This window comes from Saccoglossus kowalevskii, chromosome 17 (assembly GCF_978046115.1).
Source record: "Saccoglossus kowalevskii chromosome 17, keSacKowa6.1, whole genome shotgun sequence".
Classification (NCBI taxonomy): domain Eukaryota; kingdom Metazoa; phylum Hemichordata; class Enteropneusta; family Harrimaniidae; genus Saccoglossus; species Saccoglossus kowalevskii.
Window position 1 is genome coordinate 20,207,784 of NC_140657.1, and position 18,499 is coordinate 20,226,282.

The 18,499-nt window shown below is 39.0% G+C and overlaps 1 protein-coding gene across 2 annotated transcripts in view; it reads left to right on the forward strand.

Annotated features, from left to right (window-relative positions):
* LOC100374462 (mitochondrial adenyl nucleotide antiporter SLC25A25-like) overlaps window positions 1–18,499 on the forward strand; it is a 41,877-nt gene that overhangs the window by 16,272 nt on the left and 7,106 nt on the right. Inside the window, exons 5-9 of one of the 2 annotated variants that reach the window (XM_006814308.3) lie at window positions 434–586; window positions 1,519–1,626; window positions 2,665–2,832; window positions 3,716–3,863; window positions 5,575–5,598. In XM_006814308.3, the coding sequence (XP_006814371.1) occupies window positions 434–586; window positions 1,519–1,626; window positions 2,665–2,832; window positions 3,716–3,863; window positions 5,575–5,598 (601 nt within the window). The remainder of the gene's footprint in view (window positions 1–433; window positions 587–1,518; window positions 1,627–2,664; window positions 2,833–3,715; window positions 3,864–5,574; window positions 5,599–18,499) is intronic. The other variant, XM_002733024.4, reaches the window with a different exon arrangement.

Consider the following 18,499-nt stretch of genomic DNA (forward strand, 5'->3'; position numbering starts at 1 on the left):
AGCATTCATATCGTCTGCCGCTGAACGGACGTCAAAGCGACTTCGTACTGCCTGAGTACATGCTTGGTTGTATTCTCATGATAACATAATTATTATTGTGCATCTTTTTCCTGTTTGTTATATTAATTTTTTAAGAGCTATCAGCCTGAAATTGCAAGGAAAAAAGGAAAAACATTTTGCAGTCAGTGACGGAAGGATTTGTAGTCCTATAGAGCTTCTGACCAAAGGAAAGTGTTCGAATGTGATGTTAATAATCTTGAATGTGTCAATGTTGGGGATTGAGTTCACCCTATATAAGGGAAATTTGAACTTGCGAACGAGTTGCAGACATGTTTGTAATGAATGTAAATACAGTGTATGGCTTTTTATATAATGGTGAATTCTAGTGGTGATAGATGTGCAATAATTAAACTGATTATAATTGTACACTCAGGTACATGCAAGCAAGAAAAACGATTTAGGTATTGTTACGGGTCTTCGACACATGATAAAAGAAGGGGGAATGAAGTCGTTATGGCGAGGGAATGGTATCAATGTTATCAAAATAGCTCCAGAAACTGCATTTAAATTTATGGCATACGAACAGGTAGGTTGTAAAAGCTATTGATCCTATTCATGCACGAAGCAGCTGTCATAATATTGGGGTACAACTGTGGTAATTTACTCGGGTAGTCTCATATGCTGACTATTTAAAAAGCCTGAATTACATTGGAATATAAGAAATATCCGAGAAGCTAAAAACAAAATGTGTCTACACTTCAGTGCAAGAACATCTAGCGATGAAATAAGACAAAATGATGTATGGTTATGATAACTCTACCTATCTCAAGCATTCCATTGTTTGGCTCCATGCCCAATTTTGAAAGTGAGTGTACGCTCAACTTGTATCTTCAGAAAGCTGAGACGCTCTATTAACAATGAATACAGGAAGACTACTTTTTGATGCGTCTTTCTTACAAGGTCATTGAGCATACGCTCAACTTGTATCTTCAGAAAGCTGAGACGCTCTATTAACAATGAATACAGGAAGACTACTTTTTGATGCGTCTTTCTTACAAGGTCATTGAGCATACGCTCAACTTGTATCTTCAGAAAGATGAGACGCTCTATTAACAATGAATACAGGAAGACTACTTTTTGATGCGTCTTTCTTACAAGGTCATTGGGGTTAAACTGCGTGAATATTTAATTAAACATGGTTGCTTTGTTTTAACAAACATCCTCTCAAGTGAATATGTGAACTTGTGTCAACTTCATGTTAAACAGAGCGTAGCTCTCATTACATTGCCAGCATTCCATGGTTTGTCCCCACGCTTACTTTTGAAAGTGAGCATACGCTCAACTCTTATCTTCGTGAAAACTGAGACGCTCAGTTACTGCGCTCAACTACCACATAGAGACTCATTTACAAACATGGAATGGCACACACTCTGTTATCCAGAATGTTGGCCAAATTGGGAAAACATTATTATACATGTGTTGTGATGTCTGTTGAAACTATATGCATTTTATTTTCAGTTTAAAAGATTACTTCATACGCCAGGAACGGACTTAAAAGCTTATGAAAGGTTTACAGCTGGTTCATTAGCTGGTGCGTTTGCACAGACGACAATCTACCCAATGGAGGTTAGTGTGTGTCAAGTCAATTATGATGACTTCTTGTTAATACTTCAGCTGCTGATGTTATATCATTCATATTGGTTATTTGTGGCTATCTGTGGAAAATGAAAGGGAATGCCATTCGACTGGCGTTCAACAGCATCTCGTACAGACACCATTTACATACATGGTATAGCGGTGCGCGTCTTAGCAACATAGAACGTGTGACTTAGCTTCACCCCGAGAATACATGTAACTGAAATCAAATTGAAATAGATCACAAGCTAATACTTGTAAGAAATATGTACTACAGTGCTGTCGTAATTATACGACATAACTGTCTCCGTGTGCCACCACTATTACTGTTGCTCTATTGGTAGTGTATGCATTTACGTAAACTACAGAAGTATTTCTATGGTCAAAATCAGTCATATTTTCATGGATACAACATATGTGATTTTTGATTTATATGCACTTCTATTTGAGATGCTCTTGTAATAGAGAAAATATGGTATACTGATTCAATTTTATTGGTCTTCCACTCACAATATAGCTTTGAATTTGTATGATCTTTTGTACTATGAACAGCAGCCAATCGAGTGTATATTTTGATTATCAAATTAAAAATTCAACTAAAATACCAATGTTCATATATTAAAATGAACTTGCACACGTGTAGCAAACAGTTGGGTGTCATTGCAAGAGTAGCAGCCGTACGCATTTTTTACGTATATCGCATATAAAATTTGCCACAGTGAGACCATTGGTGACGATGTAACACAATTGTCATCATTGTCAAAAGTTCAAAAATTCTTCTTTGTGAGGTGAGGTGTGTTTATTCCGACATATCCTCAATACTGAGTTTTTACAGATTCTCCAATGCTAATTAGGTAGTAGTTTTTCTGCCTGGGTCGCTAATCTGGTTTTCTAATTGGAGAAAGTAGTCAATTCTTTGAAAGCTCACAATAACAATACATACATTGTTATATGTTTACCAACGCCTCTTATCAACATATGATCGTTCATTTTTCAGTCCATAAACTTTTTACTTTATGTATTTTTTAGGTGTTAAAAACAAGGTTAGCACTTCGGAAAACTGGCCAGTACAAAGGAATTGGTGACTGTGCAAGAAAAATATTTCGAGCTGAGGGACTAACAAGTTTTTATAGAGGTTATATACCAAATCTGCTTGGTATTATTCCATATGCTGGTATAGACTTAGCCGTTTATGAAGTAAGTTGCATACATTGGTTTATTTGCATTAATTGTATCTACGTTAGTTCATTCATAGACCTTAGAGAACATATTTTCTAAGGTCTATGGTTCATTGGGGTTCATAGATTCATTTGCATTCTCATTTGTTTAATGTTAATTTTCACTTATTGTCATTTGTAAACATTAGTTCATTTGCATTCATTGGTGTATATTAATTTGTATTCATTGTCTCATTTGCATACATTAATTTCTGTGCCCATCAAACCAGCGTGCAAAGTTATTGGTGCACACCTAATCCTAGAACATAGAGGGTAAGACTTTCTTAGGCCCTCACCTGTACTCTGCCCCTCCAGTGCCCTTTCGCTATTTTAATTGTATAGGCTCCTCAGGACACGTATAGTTATCTAGAAGGTCATATTAATTAACATTGGGGGCTGCAGTGTTAGGTTGTAGATTAGAGGGTGGATTGGCTTTAAGGAAGTCTTTCTACATAGAGAGAGGGTCGGCAAGGGGTATTTTTGTAAGCTGTAATAAATTGTTTTTTATTTTCGTAATATTGTAATTTAAATAAATAAAAAAACGTAAATCCGTAGACATGGGCAAAGTGTAAAATGTAATCAGATATTTTATTCGTTCGTAATTTGTACAAAGATATTATACTTGTAAGCATATAAAACATTTTCCAAATTAAATGTCGTAATTCGCTAGCAATTTCCAATTTTGAATTTACTTTATCTGTAAAGTGTAAAAACCTATTTTTTACTGTAAATGGAATTTTCATTTTATTTCCTGTAAAAACTAAATTGCCGTTTTTATTTCCTGTAACCCATACCAGCTATTCCTTCTTGTCCCCCCCCCCCCTCTAGAGAAGTTCTGATTTGACTTTCTTTTTTATCTACAGACATTGAGGAACTCTTGGATTGAACACCATCCAGATGAATCTGATCCAGGGGTGTTAGTATTACTACTATGTGGCACAACGTCCAGTACATGTGGACAGTTAGCCAGTTATCCACTAGCACTGATCAGGACAAGGCTACAAGCACAAGGTAGAACCATTTAAAAATTTTGTTATAATTTCAGCATGTGGCATATGCACTGGGTAAAAGCTTATACTAGGAGTATTGTCTATACCCAGTGCATTTGCTGCTAAATTTTATTATTATGATTTTGCCGTACCATTGTTAAAACTCACAACTTTTTAGGAAAATGGAGGAGGATATTTAAAGATGGTTTTGTACTAATAAAGTTATATTTGTCTCAACCGGACCAAGTGTTTACAAAAGTCTGTGTTAAGGTAGCGAGACTATTATTTGTGTTGAAAATTACGATTTTCACATTTATTTATTAATTGATGAAATGCACTATAAACTTTCATATGATAAAGTCAACATAACATAGAATGTCATGTAAGTTGGTTAAAATGTATATTTTCTGAAGGGAAGCAAGGCAGCCTCAGTAGTGTTTTCCAAAATCAACAATACAGGTTTAATCTGTGTGCCTATAAGTTTCAAAGATAAACTCAAGACAAAGCAATGTTAGCATGTGTTATCAGTAGCTATCTGACACACAATGAGTGTTTCCAAACATTCGAGTGGTTTGTCTCCGCCCCTGTTTGTTTCACAGATTAGTCATTTGCATATGAATGTGTCAGACACAAGGTCACACAGCCACTGAAAAAAATCATTGATTTTGGTGTTTTTATATGCCGAATTTATCCAATTATAGCTATCCCATTCCTCTATTTTTTTTTGGTTTCTAATAGCCTTACACATTTGGATGCCCCTACACATGGTAAAACAGACCTTGATGGGAAAACAAATTGATTGTGCCGATAAACAAGCTTGAAAATCTTTGCTGTTACTTCATGGACGTTTTCTAGGAGTTTATGTTTTTCAAAATACAAGGTCTTTAACAAAAAATAACGTATACTTATTGTCGTCGGATTAACACCAAATTTTCACAGCTTTAAGGTGACAATGAGAGGAACTTGAATGTGTCCAGACAAACTATTTCATCGATTATTTACCAACGAGTTGTGGTTTGAGTTGGGGGCAATGTGACTAAAACAGTAATTGAAATTCAGCACACTATTTTTTAAAACGCGTTGCTTGAATAAAACTGACCAGACACATTCAATTTACCAGACTATTGAACAACTAGGAAAAGTGAAAAAAATACTTCTTATCGCCAGCGTAAATGCGTAATTATTTTTTTTACAGAAAAAGTAATTTTTCACCTTTGATTGAGTAACGCGTCGTAGAATGCAGATACGGGCATGCAAAATACACTTGTGAAAAGCTTGAAGTCTGGCGATTCTAAAAATGTATACTTTCCCGGGTCTATTTGTAGTCATTTAGAAGATGAAAACAAGTATGCAAATAATAGTTTCGCTACCTTTATAGATGTTATTTATAAGTTATTCTATTAAGAACGGACTGGAAAAAATATACAGCATAAACAAGACTTTTGTTCACCCTGGGTTCGGTTTAGACTTATTTCACTCCTTTTTTTTCATCATCATTCTAATAATAATATTTCTGTCTTGGTTTCTTATTGTTCCTGTGCCTGCTAAAAGGATAATCACAACACACACTGCGTAATTATCTTATCTCTTATAATAAGTTGTACAATGCGTATATACGGTATATGTGCCAAAATGAGTGTGTCTGTTTGGATGTGTACCCCCTGCCTGATAGCTCCATCACCATCTTACAACCATTAACACGCATTGCTTTTCTGTTAAATTTATCCTCACAGATCGGTCACTATGCAGGCTTTCAGGTTAGTCAGAAATGAGCTATAGCTATTATCCCTTCATTATAATGGTATATTCTATTTTTCTCTGTGACTGCAGAAAATCTTATTATCATCTGTAAAATGCTTACCGTACTTCTATTGATTGGACTGTGAATGAATACTTATTTTGGAATGGTTAAATTATTTTAATGTCTTTGTCAGTGATTGAATTACTTAGCAGACTAAGTAGTTGAACGTGGCTGTTTCCTGTCAGATGGTTCAATTGCTAGAGGAAAATAATAAATTACTGCTGTAGCAAAAATCACCTGGTCCAACCAATAGGATTTTGGTATTTCATTCATGCACGGAGTTTGATATGTCATGTGTGATGGCCATGAATTGTGAATGGGTTGGTTTTCGTACTGTTGTTCAATGGGAATTGTCCCACATTATAATATACTATGGGTGAAATGTACAATTTCCAAGTATCGACTGAATTTGCCTTTTGTGGTAAATTTCAAAAACACTATACCGTATTCATAGTTTAATATTTTTACCATGCAGAAGATTATATAAAAAAATGAGATGACGTAAAAACAAAGCAAATGTTAAAAATAACTGGGGATAAGTAGGCCTACTCTTGAGTTCAATGGAGTGAAGTGTAGTGTTTTTTCATGGAATACTAGGACGAGATATTTGTGGATGTGATTATCAATGTAATTTTGGAGAAATCTCCAAACAAAATATTATTTTATATGTAGCCCTGAAGATGTTATTCGCCGGATGTGCATGTTTTGAGAATTGAATTGATTGATTGGCACACTTGGAGTTAACACTTGGAGAATCATTTATATTCTGTTAACCATCACAGTTTACTACATCACCTACTAGAAAGTTCGTGGAAATAATAAATTTCATTTATTACTCGTAGGCTTAACTACAGATTACAGCCCCATTCGGAAACTATTATGGAATATACCCTGTTCACAAAAAAGACCTTAGGGTAGCATTCCCTATAGAAAAAAGGCCTCTCCTAAGGGGTCATCCTCAGAATGCTCACGCTCAATTCGAGGCCCAATCCGATTAATCCCATTCTCTTTTGTTTGCGCGACCAATGAGTACAGATATTTTTCAGCTCCTTTGCAACGCATGGACAAAAGTGCAGGTTACAGTTTTATGACTGAGAATCTAGTAATCTAGTATTGGTGATTGACCTCTTTACGGTAAAAGCTTTCCATTGTTAGGGGCCTCCTTTTTAGTCCCCGTTCGGACGAAGTCCGAAAACGGGGACTTTATATATTAAATTTGGTCTCCGTCTGTGCATCCGTGCGTCTGTCCGGAGTCATATCTCAGAATGCCTTGGACCGATTTCGTTCATTCTTTGCATGTGCCTAGTACTTTATCTGGGACATATGCACATGCAGTGGTTTAGCGATTCGATTCAAAATGGCCGACTGGCAGCCATCTTGTTATTTGAAAATGTTGTATTTTGGACATGCTTTGTCAGTTTTCATTCAAATTTGGTACATAGATTATACATGTTAGGATACATGTCCATGACGATTTATTTCACAATTGGATCAAAGATGGCCGACTGGCAGCCATCTTGTTCTTTGAAAATGTTGTATATTGGACATGCTTTGTCAGTTTTCATTCAAATTTAGTACATCGATCATACATGTAAGGATACATGTCCCCGACCGTCTGTGAGTTCCTGCGTCTGTCCGTCCGTTCGTGCGTCAGTCTGTCAATAGTAATATTTCAGAATCCTGTGGACCGATTCCGTTCATTCTTTGCATGTGCCTAGTACCTTATGTTAGACATATGCACATGCAGTGGTTTAGCGATTCGATTCAAAATGGCCGACTGGCAGCCATCTTGTTTTTTGAAAATGTTGTATTTTGGACATGCTTTGTCAGTTGTCATTCAAACTTGGTACATAGATTATACATGTAAGGTTACATGTCCATGACAATTTATTTCGCAATTGGATCAAAGATGGTCGACTGGCAGGCATCTTGTTTTGTTTTTATGCGGTATCTTGGAAGTGCTCTGTCAGTTTTCATTCAAATTTGGCACATACATGTACTTTATACATGTTAGGATGCATGTCCATGACAATTTGTTTCAAAATCTGGTCAAGGATGGCCGATTGACAGCAATCTGATTTTTTGGCCTTACTACTATATTTCCACAATTTATTTTTTACCTGTGTTAGTTGAATCGCCAGCTCAGTTTTTATTCACCCGGGTTCCGAATTCTCATGTGGTGAATTTGCTCTTTTCTTCACTATCTCATTTTTCGTTTTTTTTTGGACTGCAATATGCCCAAGTCGTAAAAAAAGATGTCTCGACGCAACAGTCGGGACATAAGGCATGCACATCCTGCCTTTAATAAATGCCTGTTTGGGTCCCGCCTATTGCCTTTCACGCTTGATTGCGTCAGGGAATAAGGCAATTCCCTGAGGGTCTCTGCGATCGATGGGATCCTAAAACGTAGTTGCATTGAGGGAAGTGAAAAGCTGAAGGCAAGCGATTAAAAGCTGGTAGTCGGGATAAAAGGGGAAATCCCTAGCCACAAGCTAGCAATGTTACAATGAGTGAAAAATCTCTCCCTCCACTTGGTAATCGCTGAGATTGTTGGAGAGTTGTCACGATCTGACTCCTGGCTCGAGGTAGCGGGGTCGATGATTGAGACAAGACCTTCAGAACCATTTACCGTTGAGGTAACGGAAATGTCGGTCAATAGTGCGGGAACACCGGTGGTGGATCTGAATTCTCTCAAAGTGGAGTTAGTTTCCCCACTGAATATTACCGAGGCTAACTAACACGTTCAACCGCTTTTGCTGGGAGATCAGAGTTTTAAGTCACCACAGTGACCGATGTTGATAAACAGCGTGTTTCCACTGGGGCACTGACATCGACACCGAGGTCCGAGGTGGAATCGACACGGCCTTTAGAGACTGAACCAATTCAATCCGACGAGACTTTATCGGTACCGACGCAGCCTGAGTGGATTGCGCAATCACAGGGACAGTCCCCGTTGCCTTCCTTTACCTGTACTAGTCAAGGTGGCAAGCAGCTCCCCCAGGGTGAAGAGATGGCTAGGATAGCCTGGATGCGTAATCTGGCTCCAAAAGTCAACTCCCTTCTGCAATCTCAGGGTAGGACTCGGGGGGGGGGGAAGCAGTCAGGGGGGTGAGATGCTGCCTGTCCCTCCACCACCAGGGCAAGAGTCAGGTGTGTCCCATTCTCCCAGTGATCTCTTCTTTAGAGGGTGAGTGGGGGGACTACTCACATCAGTGGGAAGGGAGCGCCCACTTCTTTTATAGAGGGGGCCCTCTCCCTGGAACGGATCGCCTTACGCATCATCTGCCGTATTCCCTACACCCCCCTCAGGCTCGGGCTGACCAGGCATTGTTTTGTGCGTATTTCCAAGCTGCGCAGCGACTTATGACTCTGCGAGGGGAGGGGACTCCAGTGTTGGTACCCTTGTACAGGGTGGTATGCAACCCCTTATGGGGTGCAGCTACCACTTACCAAACAGGAGGGGGGCGAGTGCTTTGTTGTTTCTCGTCAGGTCAGTCACAGGATACCCAACCAACCGGAGCCCAGCTGTCCCTTACTAATATGCAGTTAAGGTCGTAGCTTGTGAACCGGGCAGTGACGGCTGCAAGACTGTTTTGTACAGGACCGGCGGTAAGGCCCCACCCGACACCCCACCCCCATGATGGGGGAGTCGCCTTTGGACCTATGGCGATGTGTGGGGGTTTGGTACTCTTTGGGAGAAAAGGACAAACAGCTTGAACCTGGTTTTGGAGCGGTCACGTCCAGTGCTTTCCGTTGGGTGAATCAATACCCAATACAATTGGGGCTACGCGAACTGTCGATGGGTCTCCGGTGTGGGACACTCACGCGGTACCACAGCCTTCTCCACGGGTTCTCCGTCCTGATGCCGGTACCCATACTTTTGTTAAGGCGGGTAGTACAGATCGGGAAGGCCACGTTGAGCGGTCATTTGACCAGCATCAGAGCCTACTAGTGTGCATAGGGCTTTACGGGCAGAACTTAGACCCATCAATTTTATAGAATGGGTTTATTTAGCGTTAGAGCGTCGGCTCACCTTACTAAGTTCTGACCGTCTGAGTGCTCAGCAACGAACCTCGGGCAGATGGGCCAGTCCCTGGCGGCGCAGAGAGTCGCTATGTGCGATACTGTCCATACTGTCCTCTTGGCAGGAGTGGTTTCGGCTGAGCGTGAGGCAGTTCTGGGTCTGTGCGCCTATCCTACTCCAGCGGGATATTAGTTTGATCTCCTGTGGAGAAGGCCTTGGGGGCGTGACCGGCTATTTGGTGGCCGGTTAGTGGATGCAGTATCTGTTTGGCGGTATCTAATTGAAGCAATCTTCCTAGTTGGCCAAGGTAGCTAGTCCTCGGGCTCAGTCTCCCCTCCTCCTCGTCCCTTTCGGGAGGAGGGGGAAGCACTAGCTCTGAAACCCCGTCCGCTCCTTCCCGTGGGATCGCGCCTTATGCAACACATACCAGCTTGGCGCAGGAGGGTTTCCGATCCCTGGACGCTCGAAGTAGTGTCACATGAGTATCAGATTTCTCTATGGTCTCCTCCTCCTCTGACTCCTCACCCTCCCCGATTCAGAGGTGCTCACTGAACTACAGGATCCACATGCGGAACCTGACGTTTAGAGTTCTATCATCGGACCAAGCGATGGCGGCCCTCCCTTGGCGGAAGGACTCATGGTAAATGGACTTGGAAACGGGAACACCACAGATTACAGATGCGTCGTCATCTGAGGGACCTTCAGGTCCAAGGGGACGTGGCTGTTCGCATATTGGACTGCCACATCTATTGTTTGGAGTTGCAGACCGTCCTACTGTCTGAAATTTTTTCAGGAAGTCAACATTTTTTCAGGAGTCCTGCTTCGGTCAGACAACACCTCAGTAGTGTTGTACATCAAAGAGGGGAGGGACGCCTTCCCCATGTTGTCCAAACTAGCGGAGGAGATTCTCCTTTGGTTGAGCTATCGGCTTACCACCTTCCGGGGATCCGCAACAGCGGCAGGCGCCCTCTCAAGACTTATTCAGTTCCAGAACACTGAGTGGCAGACCCCCCCCCCCCCCAATGGGTGGCGGACCGGCCGTTTTGTTTCTGGGGCTGGCCCTAGATAGTTCTGTTTGCCAATCACTGGAATGTCAAGCTCCCGATGTACGTACGATTGTTTCCTATATCTTTTTATCATGGAAAATCTATATCGACAATATGACTTGGGTGGCGCCCAATTGGCCTGTGAAGGTATGGCTCCCAAAGTTGCTGGAACTTCTAGTCGAGCCTCCCGTAGAGCTGCCGGATCTTCCGGATCTGTTGTCTCAGCTGGACGGCACTCTACCGATGAGCCCTGCGCTATTCCATATTCACGCGTGAAGGCTATCAATAAACTCATGCAAGCACTAGGCTTTTCTGCAGAGTTGTCCAAGTTCCTCACTTTGGCACAGTCGGACGGCACCATACGTTTGTACGAATCCATATGGAGAAAGTACATTGATTGATGCGACGGAAGAGAGATCATCTCAGTCCCTCTATTAGCGACGTAGCCGATTTATTCCCAGTTTTATCAGAATCTGCTGGACTGAAACTGGTTTCGAGTTCTATTATGTTACAACTGTTTTAGTCTTTCCGCTCGTAGGGGCCACGTGCCAAGGGGCTAGCTAATCCTCCTGACTATGTATAAGGCAGACGCTAAGTATGTCACTATGTAAACAGTTTTTCTTTTGGCTTTAGCGTCAGGTAGGCGACGCTCAGAGCTATGGGGCACTGTCCTTGAGTGGCGGATGTGCCTCCTTTATGAGCTCACTAGTTATTTTGAAGACTGGGCTGGGCTTTCTTGCCAGAAATCCCAGAGCGTGACCCTGAGCCGACAGTCATCTCTCGCCTCACTTACCGTCTGGGACGGATTCTATGCCCGGTCCGAGCTCTGAGCTGGTACTGTGACCGCACCAAGTTGTCCAGGGGCAGTGAGAAGCACATGTTTTTCTGTTGTGGGCGGGGCAAACAGAGCCACCCTGCTTCGAATATCACCATTTCGCGGTGGATTGTTTATACGGTCATGGAAGTGTATATTTAACTGCTTCTTCATCGATACGTTTGGAACGTCACCAGGTGAAGGCACACGAGCTACGCAGGGTAGCTAACTCATTGGCTTTGATGTCTGGGGCCTCACTCGAGCAGGTGCTTCGAGCAAGGTTCTGGAGATCTCAGAATGTCTTCATAATTATTACCTGAGAGACCTCCTAGCACTGCAGGAGGGTCTCTACAGGTCGGGTCCAGTAGTGACGGGTCAGACAGTGTTCGTTGACCCAGCCTGCACCACCTAGGGGCCCTATGCGCGAAAGCGGTAGCGCGATAGTGTCTTCAGTCGAAACCAACCTCCTTTGCTTGACGCTGCTGGTTTCGTTTGGCGCTATCAAACCCCAGCAATACACTGGTGATGCATTAAAATTGTTGGGGCCCTATTTTATTGTTCAGTCGACAGGCTTGGTAAGCCTCCCCATATTGAGGGGTCTACTTGCAAGGCACCCGGTCCCTGAAGAGTCGCCTAAGTGGTTTTATCCTGGGCCAAGACTTCTCGTTAGTGAGTAGTTTTAGATTTCTCTCAGTTTTTTGACCTCTCTTTTTTGTGTCGAAAAATAAACATTTCAGCCGTCGGAGCTTCCCCACCTCCGGTGAGCGTGCTACTCTGCCTACGAGTAATAAATGAAATTTATTATTTCCTAGACTTTCTGGTAGGTGATGTAGTAAACTATTAGGGTTGTACAAACCCGTTCGTTTACCTAATCATACCTACCAGAAAGTCTGTGGAAACCCGCCCACCTCCCCACAAGCTTCCGGCGGCCCGTTGGTGCAGCAGAAACGTTTGTGAGAATGGGATTAATTGGATTGGGCCTCACGAGCATGAGCACCCTGAGGGTGACCCCTTAGGAGAGGCCTTTTTTCTATAGGGAATGCTACCCTAAGGTGTTCTTTGTGAACAGGGTATATTCCCTAATAGTTTCCGAATGGGGCTGTAATCTGTAGTTAAGCCTACGAGTAATAAATGGAATTTATTATTTCCACGGACTTTCTGGTAGGTATGATTAGGTAAACAATCAGGTTTGTACAACCCTAATATTTTACCAGCTAAAAATTTCACAATAGTTGCTGTGGCACGACATTTGAAGAACCCCTGTGAAATTATCACTGCCGCAATTTTCCCAATGTTCCTTGACTTGAAATTGTGTGAAAACTTGTTTTGAAATTGAAGTGCATTACAATATCTTTGTATTTCTACCCTTGACACTATACTCTTGCAGCATACTGTAATGTAAAATACTTTTATATTTTCACTGGAATTTATTTTCGTTGAAAAGACTTTTTTGGTGTGCTATATGGAATTTATTTTCACTGATTTTTGGCGAGTTGAATGTAAAAGATATGAAAAAAGGTATATTCGCTGGATTTTATTTTCACTGAATCATTCCTTCAGCGAAAATAGTGAAAATTAATTCAAAGCAAAAATAAAGTATTCCACAGTAAATGTTTGCAAATCATCACCACCGGTAATTTAAGAAAGATGGTAAAGTTGCCTTCTAAAAAATTATATTAGTGTACGACATATGACATGTGAGATATTTTATCATTCACCTATAGCATATCTAATCGTAAATATTTAAATTACAGTGGTTCAGAACATCTAAATGTTGTGGATTCATTTCACCCTGCAGTTATTTGCATTGATGGAATTCGCAATATGTTATTGTATTCGCAATATAAAATACATCACATGTCTAGATAAATTTATTTGTTAGCTTCTTTAATTCAAGGGTATGTTCCAAAAAAATTCATACATTATTGCTCTGATGTTTGGTAGGTTTTAGGGGAAAATGTTGGCTCTAATACAATTGGCAGATGAAGTTTGTTGCATTTCCTGCTTCTGAATATTTATTCACTGCACATGACCCATTAAAGTCCAGTTAATTTTTATACTTTATGTCTTGCCATTTGGAGATACTGGTCATTTTGCCAGTTGGAGCATACTGTAATGTAAAATACTTTATTTTCACTGGAATTTATTTTCGCTGAAAAGACTTCTTAGGTGTGCTATATGGAATTTATTTTCACTGATTTTTGGCGAGTTGAATGTAAAAGATAGGAAAAAAGGTATATTCGCTGGATTTTATTTTCACTGAATCATTCCTTCAGCGTAAATAGCGAAAATTAATTCAAAGCAAAAAAAAAAGTATTCCACAGTAAATGTTTGCAAATCATCACCACCGGTAATTTAAGAAAGATGGTAAAGTTGCCTTCTAAAAAATTATATTAGTGTACGACATATGACATGTGAGATATTTTATCATTCACCTATAGCATATCTAATCGTAAATATTTTAAATTACAGTGGTTCAGAACATCTAAATGTTGTGGATTCATTTCACCCTGCAGTTATTTGCATTGATGGAATTCGCAATATGTTATTGTATTCGCAATATAAAATACATCACATGTCTAGATAAATTTATTTGTTAACTTCTTTAATTCAAGGGTATGTTCCAAAAAAATTCATACATCATTGCTCTGATGTTTGGGAGGTTTTAGGGGGAAATGTTGGCTCTAATACAATTGGCAGATGAAGTTTGTTGCATTTCCTGCTTCTGAATATTTATTCACTGCACATGACCCATTAAAGTCCAGTTAATTTTTGACTCCCATGTGCGAAGCACAAAATGGGAGTCTTTGCAGTTAGTGTGTCTGTATGTGTGTATGTGTGTATGTGTGTATGTGTGTCCGACTGTTCCACTGCTATCTCAAGAACCATACATCGGTTTTTGATGAAACTTGGTGCATAGATGCTCTGGACCAATGCGCAGATTTGATTAGGTTTTGGTAAAAATCCATGCTCGTTAATTACCTAATTTGCATGATAATTAGCTAATTTTTAGCTGTTCTATGACTGTTCCACTGATATCTAAAGAACCACTCATTGGATTTTGATGAAACTTGGTACATAGATGCTCTGAACATATGCGCAGATTTGATTAATTTTTGGTAAAAATCCGTGCATATTAATTACCTAATTTGCATGATAATTAGCTATTTTTTAGTGGTTCCATGACTGTTCCACTGATATCTAAACAACCACTCATTGGATTTTGATGAAACTTGGTACATAGATGCTCTGAACTAATGCTAGGTTTTGATTAGTTTTTGGTAATAATCCGTGGATACTAATTACCTAATTTGCATAATGATTAGTCAATTTTCGGTTTTTCCACTGATATCTCAAGTACTAATCATCACATTTCAATGAAACTTGGTACATAGATGTCATACGACACTGCACAGACCTGATAGTTTTTATGGTAATATCAGTACATATTAATTACCTAATTTGCATAATTAATTAATTTTCAGCATTTGATATAAGTAGTTAGCATTACATTTCAATGAAACTTGGTACTTACATACTCAAGGACTATGCAGAGATTGATTGTTTTCGATAAATATTTGTGCATATTAATCACCTAATTTGCATAATTAGTTAATTTTCAGCTTTTCCACGGGTATCTCAAGTACTAATCATCGCATTTCAATGAAACTTGGTACATAGATCCTTTAGGACTATGCAGAGACCTGATTAGTTTTAGGGTAAATAATTGTGCATATTAATTACCTAATTTGCATAATTAATTTTCAGCTTTTCTACTGATATCTAAAGTACTAATCATCATATTTCAATGAATCTAGAATTATGCAGACCCAATTAGTTTCCGGTAAATATTTGTGCATATTAATCACCTAATTTGCATAATTAACCAACTTTCACACTGATATCTCAGGTACTATACATCACATATCAATGAATGTACATGGATGCTGTAGGACAATAGACAGACCTGAATAATTGTGGGTTAAAATCTGTACATATTAATTACCTAATTTGCATAATTAACCAATTTTAATCTTTCACACTGATATCTAAAGTACCGTAAAAACTCCAAAATTTCGACTGGTTTTAAATAATTTGTGTTAGAAATGTGACGTGTTTTTAGAGTCAAAATTAAGGTGCATTTTCGGACGGTCGAATTTTTCAGAATAGAAATCAGCAAAAAAAAATGGGGATGATAGACAGTGTGCTTCATTAGTTTTTAAAAAATGCAATGTCCGTCAATTGACGTAAACTTCCTCATGTTTCACGGTAAAAGCAAAGGTCGTGGCCGAGTTGTAACTCAAAATCTAAACAAAGTCATCAATCAGTGAGTATTATGACAAGCAAAACAAAACATCAAGACGCGGAGAAGAGGTCAGCACAAAACTAATAGGTCAAAAGACAAAGCTGTCTCGCACTACCTAGGAAAACTTGCGAATGTTCGAAGTACAGGTACCCATTGGACAAAAGATACATGGAAGTTTAGCAAACGATCTCCCCGACCCAGTGCAATGTATCCGGTTAGAATCAAAGCTCACGTGTCCCTTATTTGAGCACCGTACCGGTGATTTGAGGGACCAAATTCTGCCGTAAATTCGCCCTTGGATTAAAAAATATAATGGGATTTAAGAAAATAAAATGGGACTTTTAAGGTGTATTTTGGCGTCATTTTTCGGACATTTCAATCAATCCTGCCGGCTAAAATAGTCTAAGTTTTACCGTAGTCATTGACGTCTGTCTATTCAAGAGTACACGTGTATGATTTTTATCGTGACTAGCGTGAGCGGGTAAGCTTCCTTTCGAGAATGAGCTGTTATCACTGTGAACAATGTTAAATTATTCTTCAGATGACCAGTTTATTTTTTAAAAACAACTAATTTTTTTATTTAAAAAAAATCATGCCGTTTTCGCATCATCCAGCTTTTTGATTGGTTAATTAGCGATTTGACCTATTTGACCTAAGAGAACATGGCGGATATCCTACAGCATCAAACGTTTATACGAGACCGGAATCATTCGCTTACGATGAAACTAAGTTGACTTTTATTTGTATTTCATAACCATTCAACAAATTTATTTTGTGTACATTATTATAATCACTACTGAGTACAGTAATAATCAACAATTCAGAAACGCAGCATGCCGAGATTTTTGTGTTCGTTTTTATTTGAAACTTCGTTTATTTAGAATATATTTTCGTTACCAATAAAATAAAAATCTCTCAGTCAATCAGAAACCCGGATTCATGCCTTTGAGGAAGGTCCCGTTTGAACGCTCACATCGTTTTTTTTTTCGTTTGGGGGAAAACTAAAACTGGTCGCAATTTTCGAATAAGAATGAGTCGGCAATTTTTATTGGAGTCGAAAATTTGGAGGTAAATAAAACACCGAAACCCGGCAAATAAATAGGCGGTCAAATTTTTAGAGGGGTCGAAATTTTGGAGTTTTCAAGGTGCTAATTATTCCATTTCAATGAAACTTAGTACAAAGATGCTCTAGGACAATGTACAAACCTAATTAGTTTGGGGTAAAAATCTGTTCATATTAATTCCCTAATAAGCATAATAATTCATAATTTTTTGGTTCTAATCACATTTCAATTAAACTTGGAGACATAGATTTTCTGTTACATTGCGCAGACCTCATTAGTTTTACACTCAAATCTGGTCATATTAATTTTCTGATTTGCATAATTAGTTTTCAGCTAAGTAATTTCGAATTATATTTAATGTGTCTCCAATACTCTCAGCACATGGGAGTTCTTTCTAAGCTTTCTTTGATTATACTTTATGTCTTGCCATTTGGAGATACTGGTCATTTTGCCAGTTGGAGCATACTGTAATGTAAAATACTTTATTTTCACTGGAATTTATTTTCGCTGAAAAGACTTTTTTGGTGTGCTATATGGAATTTATTTTCACTGATTTTTGGCGAGTTGAATGTAAAAGATAGGAAAAAAGGTATATTCGCTGGATTTTATTTTCACTGAATCATTCCTTCAGCGTAAATAGCGAAAATTAATTCAAAGCAAAAAAAAAAGTATTCCACAGTAAATGTTTGCAAATCATCACCACCGGTAATTTAAGAAGGATGGTAAAGTTGCCTTCTAAAAAATTATATTAGTGTACGACATATGACATGTGAGATATTTTATCATTCACCTATAGCATATCTAATCGTAAATATTTTAAATTACAGTGGTTCAGAACATCTAAATGTTGTGGATTCATTTCACCCTGCAGTTATTTGCATTGATGGAATTCGCAATATGTTATTGTATTCGCAATATAAAATACATCACATGTCTAGATAAATTTATTTGTTAACTTCTTTAATTCAAGGGTATGTTCCAAAAAAATTCATACATCATTGCTCTGATGTTTGGGAGGTTTTAGGGGGAAATGTTGGCTCTAATACAATTGGCAGATGAAGTTTGTTGCATTTCCTGCTTCTGAATATTTATTCACTGCACATGACCCATTAAAGTCCAGTTAATTTTTATACTTTATGTCTTGCCATTTGGAGATACTGGTCATTTTGCCAGTTGGAGATATTGGCCATTTTGTCATTTTCAAAATATTGGTCATTTTGCCATTTGAAGATATTGGTCATTTAACCATTTCGAATTCTTGGTCATTATGCCACCTGAGTATATTGGTCATTTTGCCATTTGAAGATATTGGTCATTTAACCATTTCGAATTCTTGGTCATTATGCCACCTGAGTATATTGGTCATTATGCCACCTGAGTATATTGGTCATTTTGCCATTTGAAGATATTGGTCATTTAACAATTTGGAGATAATGGTCTTTTTACCTTTTGGAGATATTGGTCATTTTGCCAGTTGGAGATATTGGTCATGTGGCCATTTGAAGATATTGGTCATTTTGCCATTTGAAGATATTGGTCATTTACCATTTGAAGATATTGGTCATTTACCATTTGAAGATATTGGTCATTTAACCATTTGAAG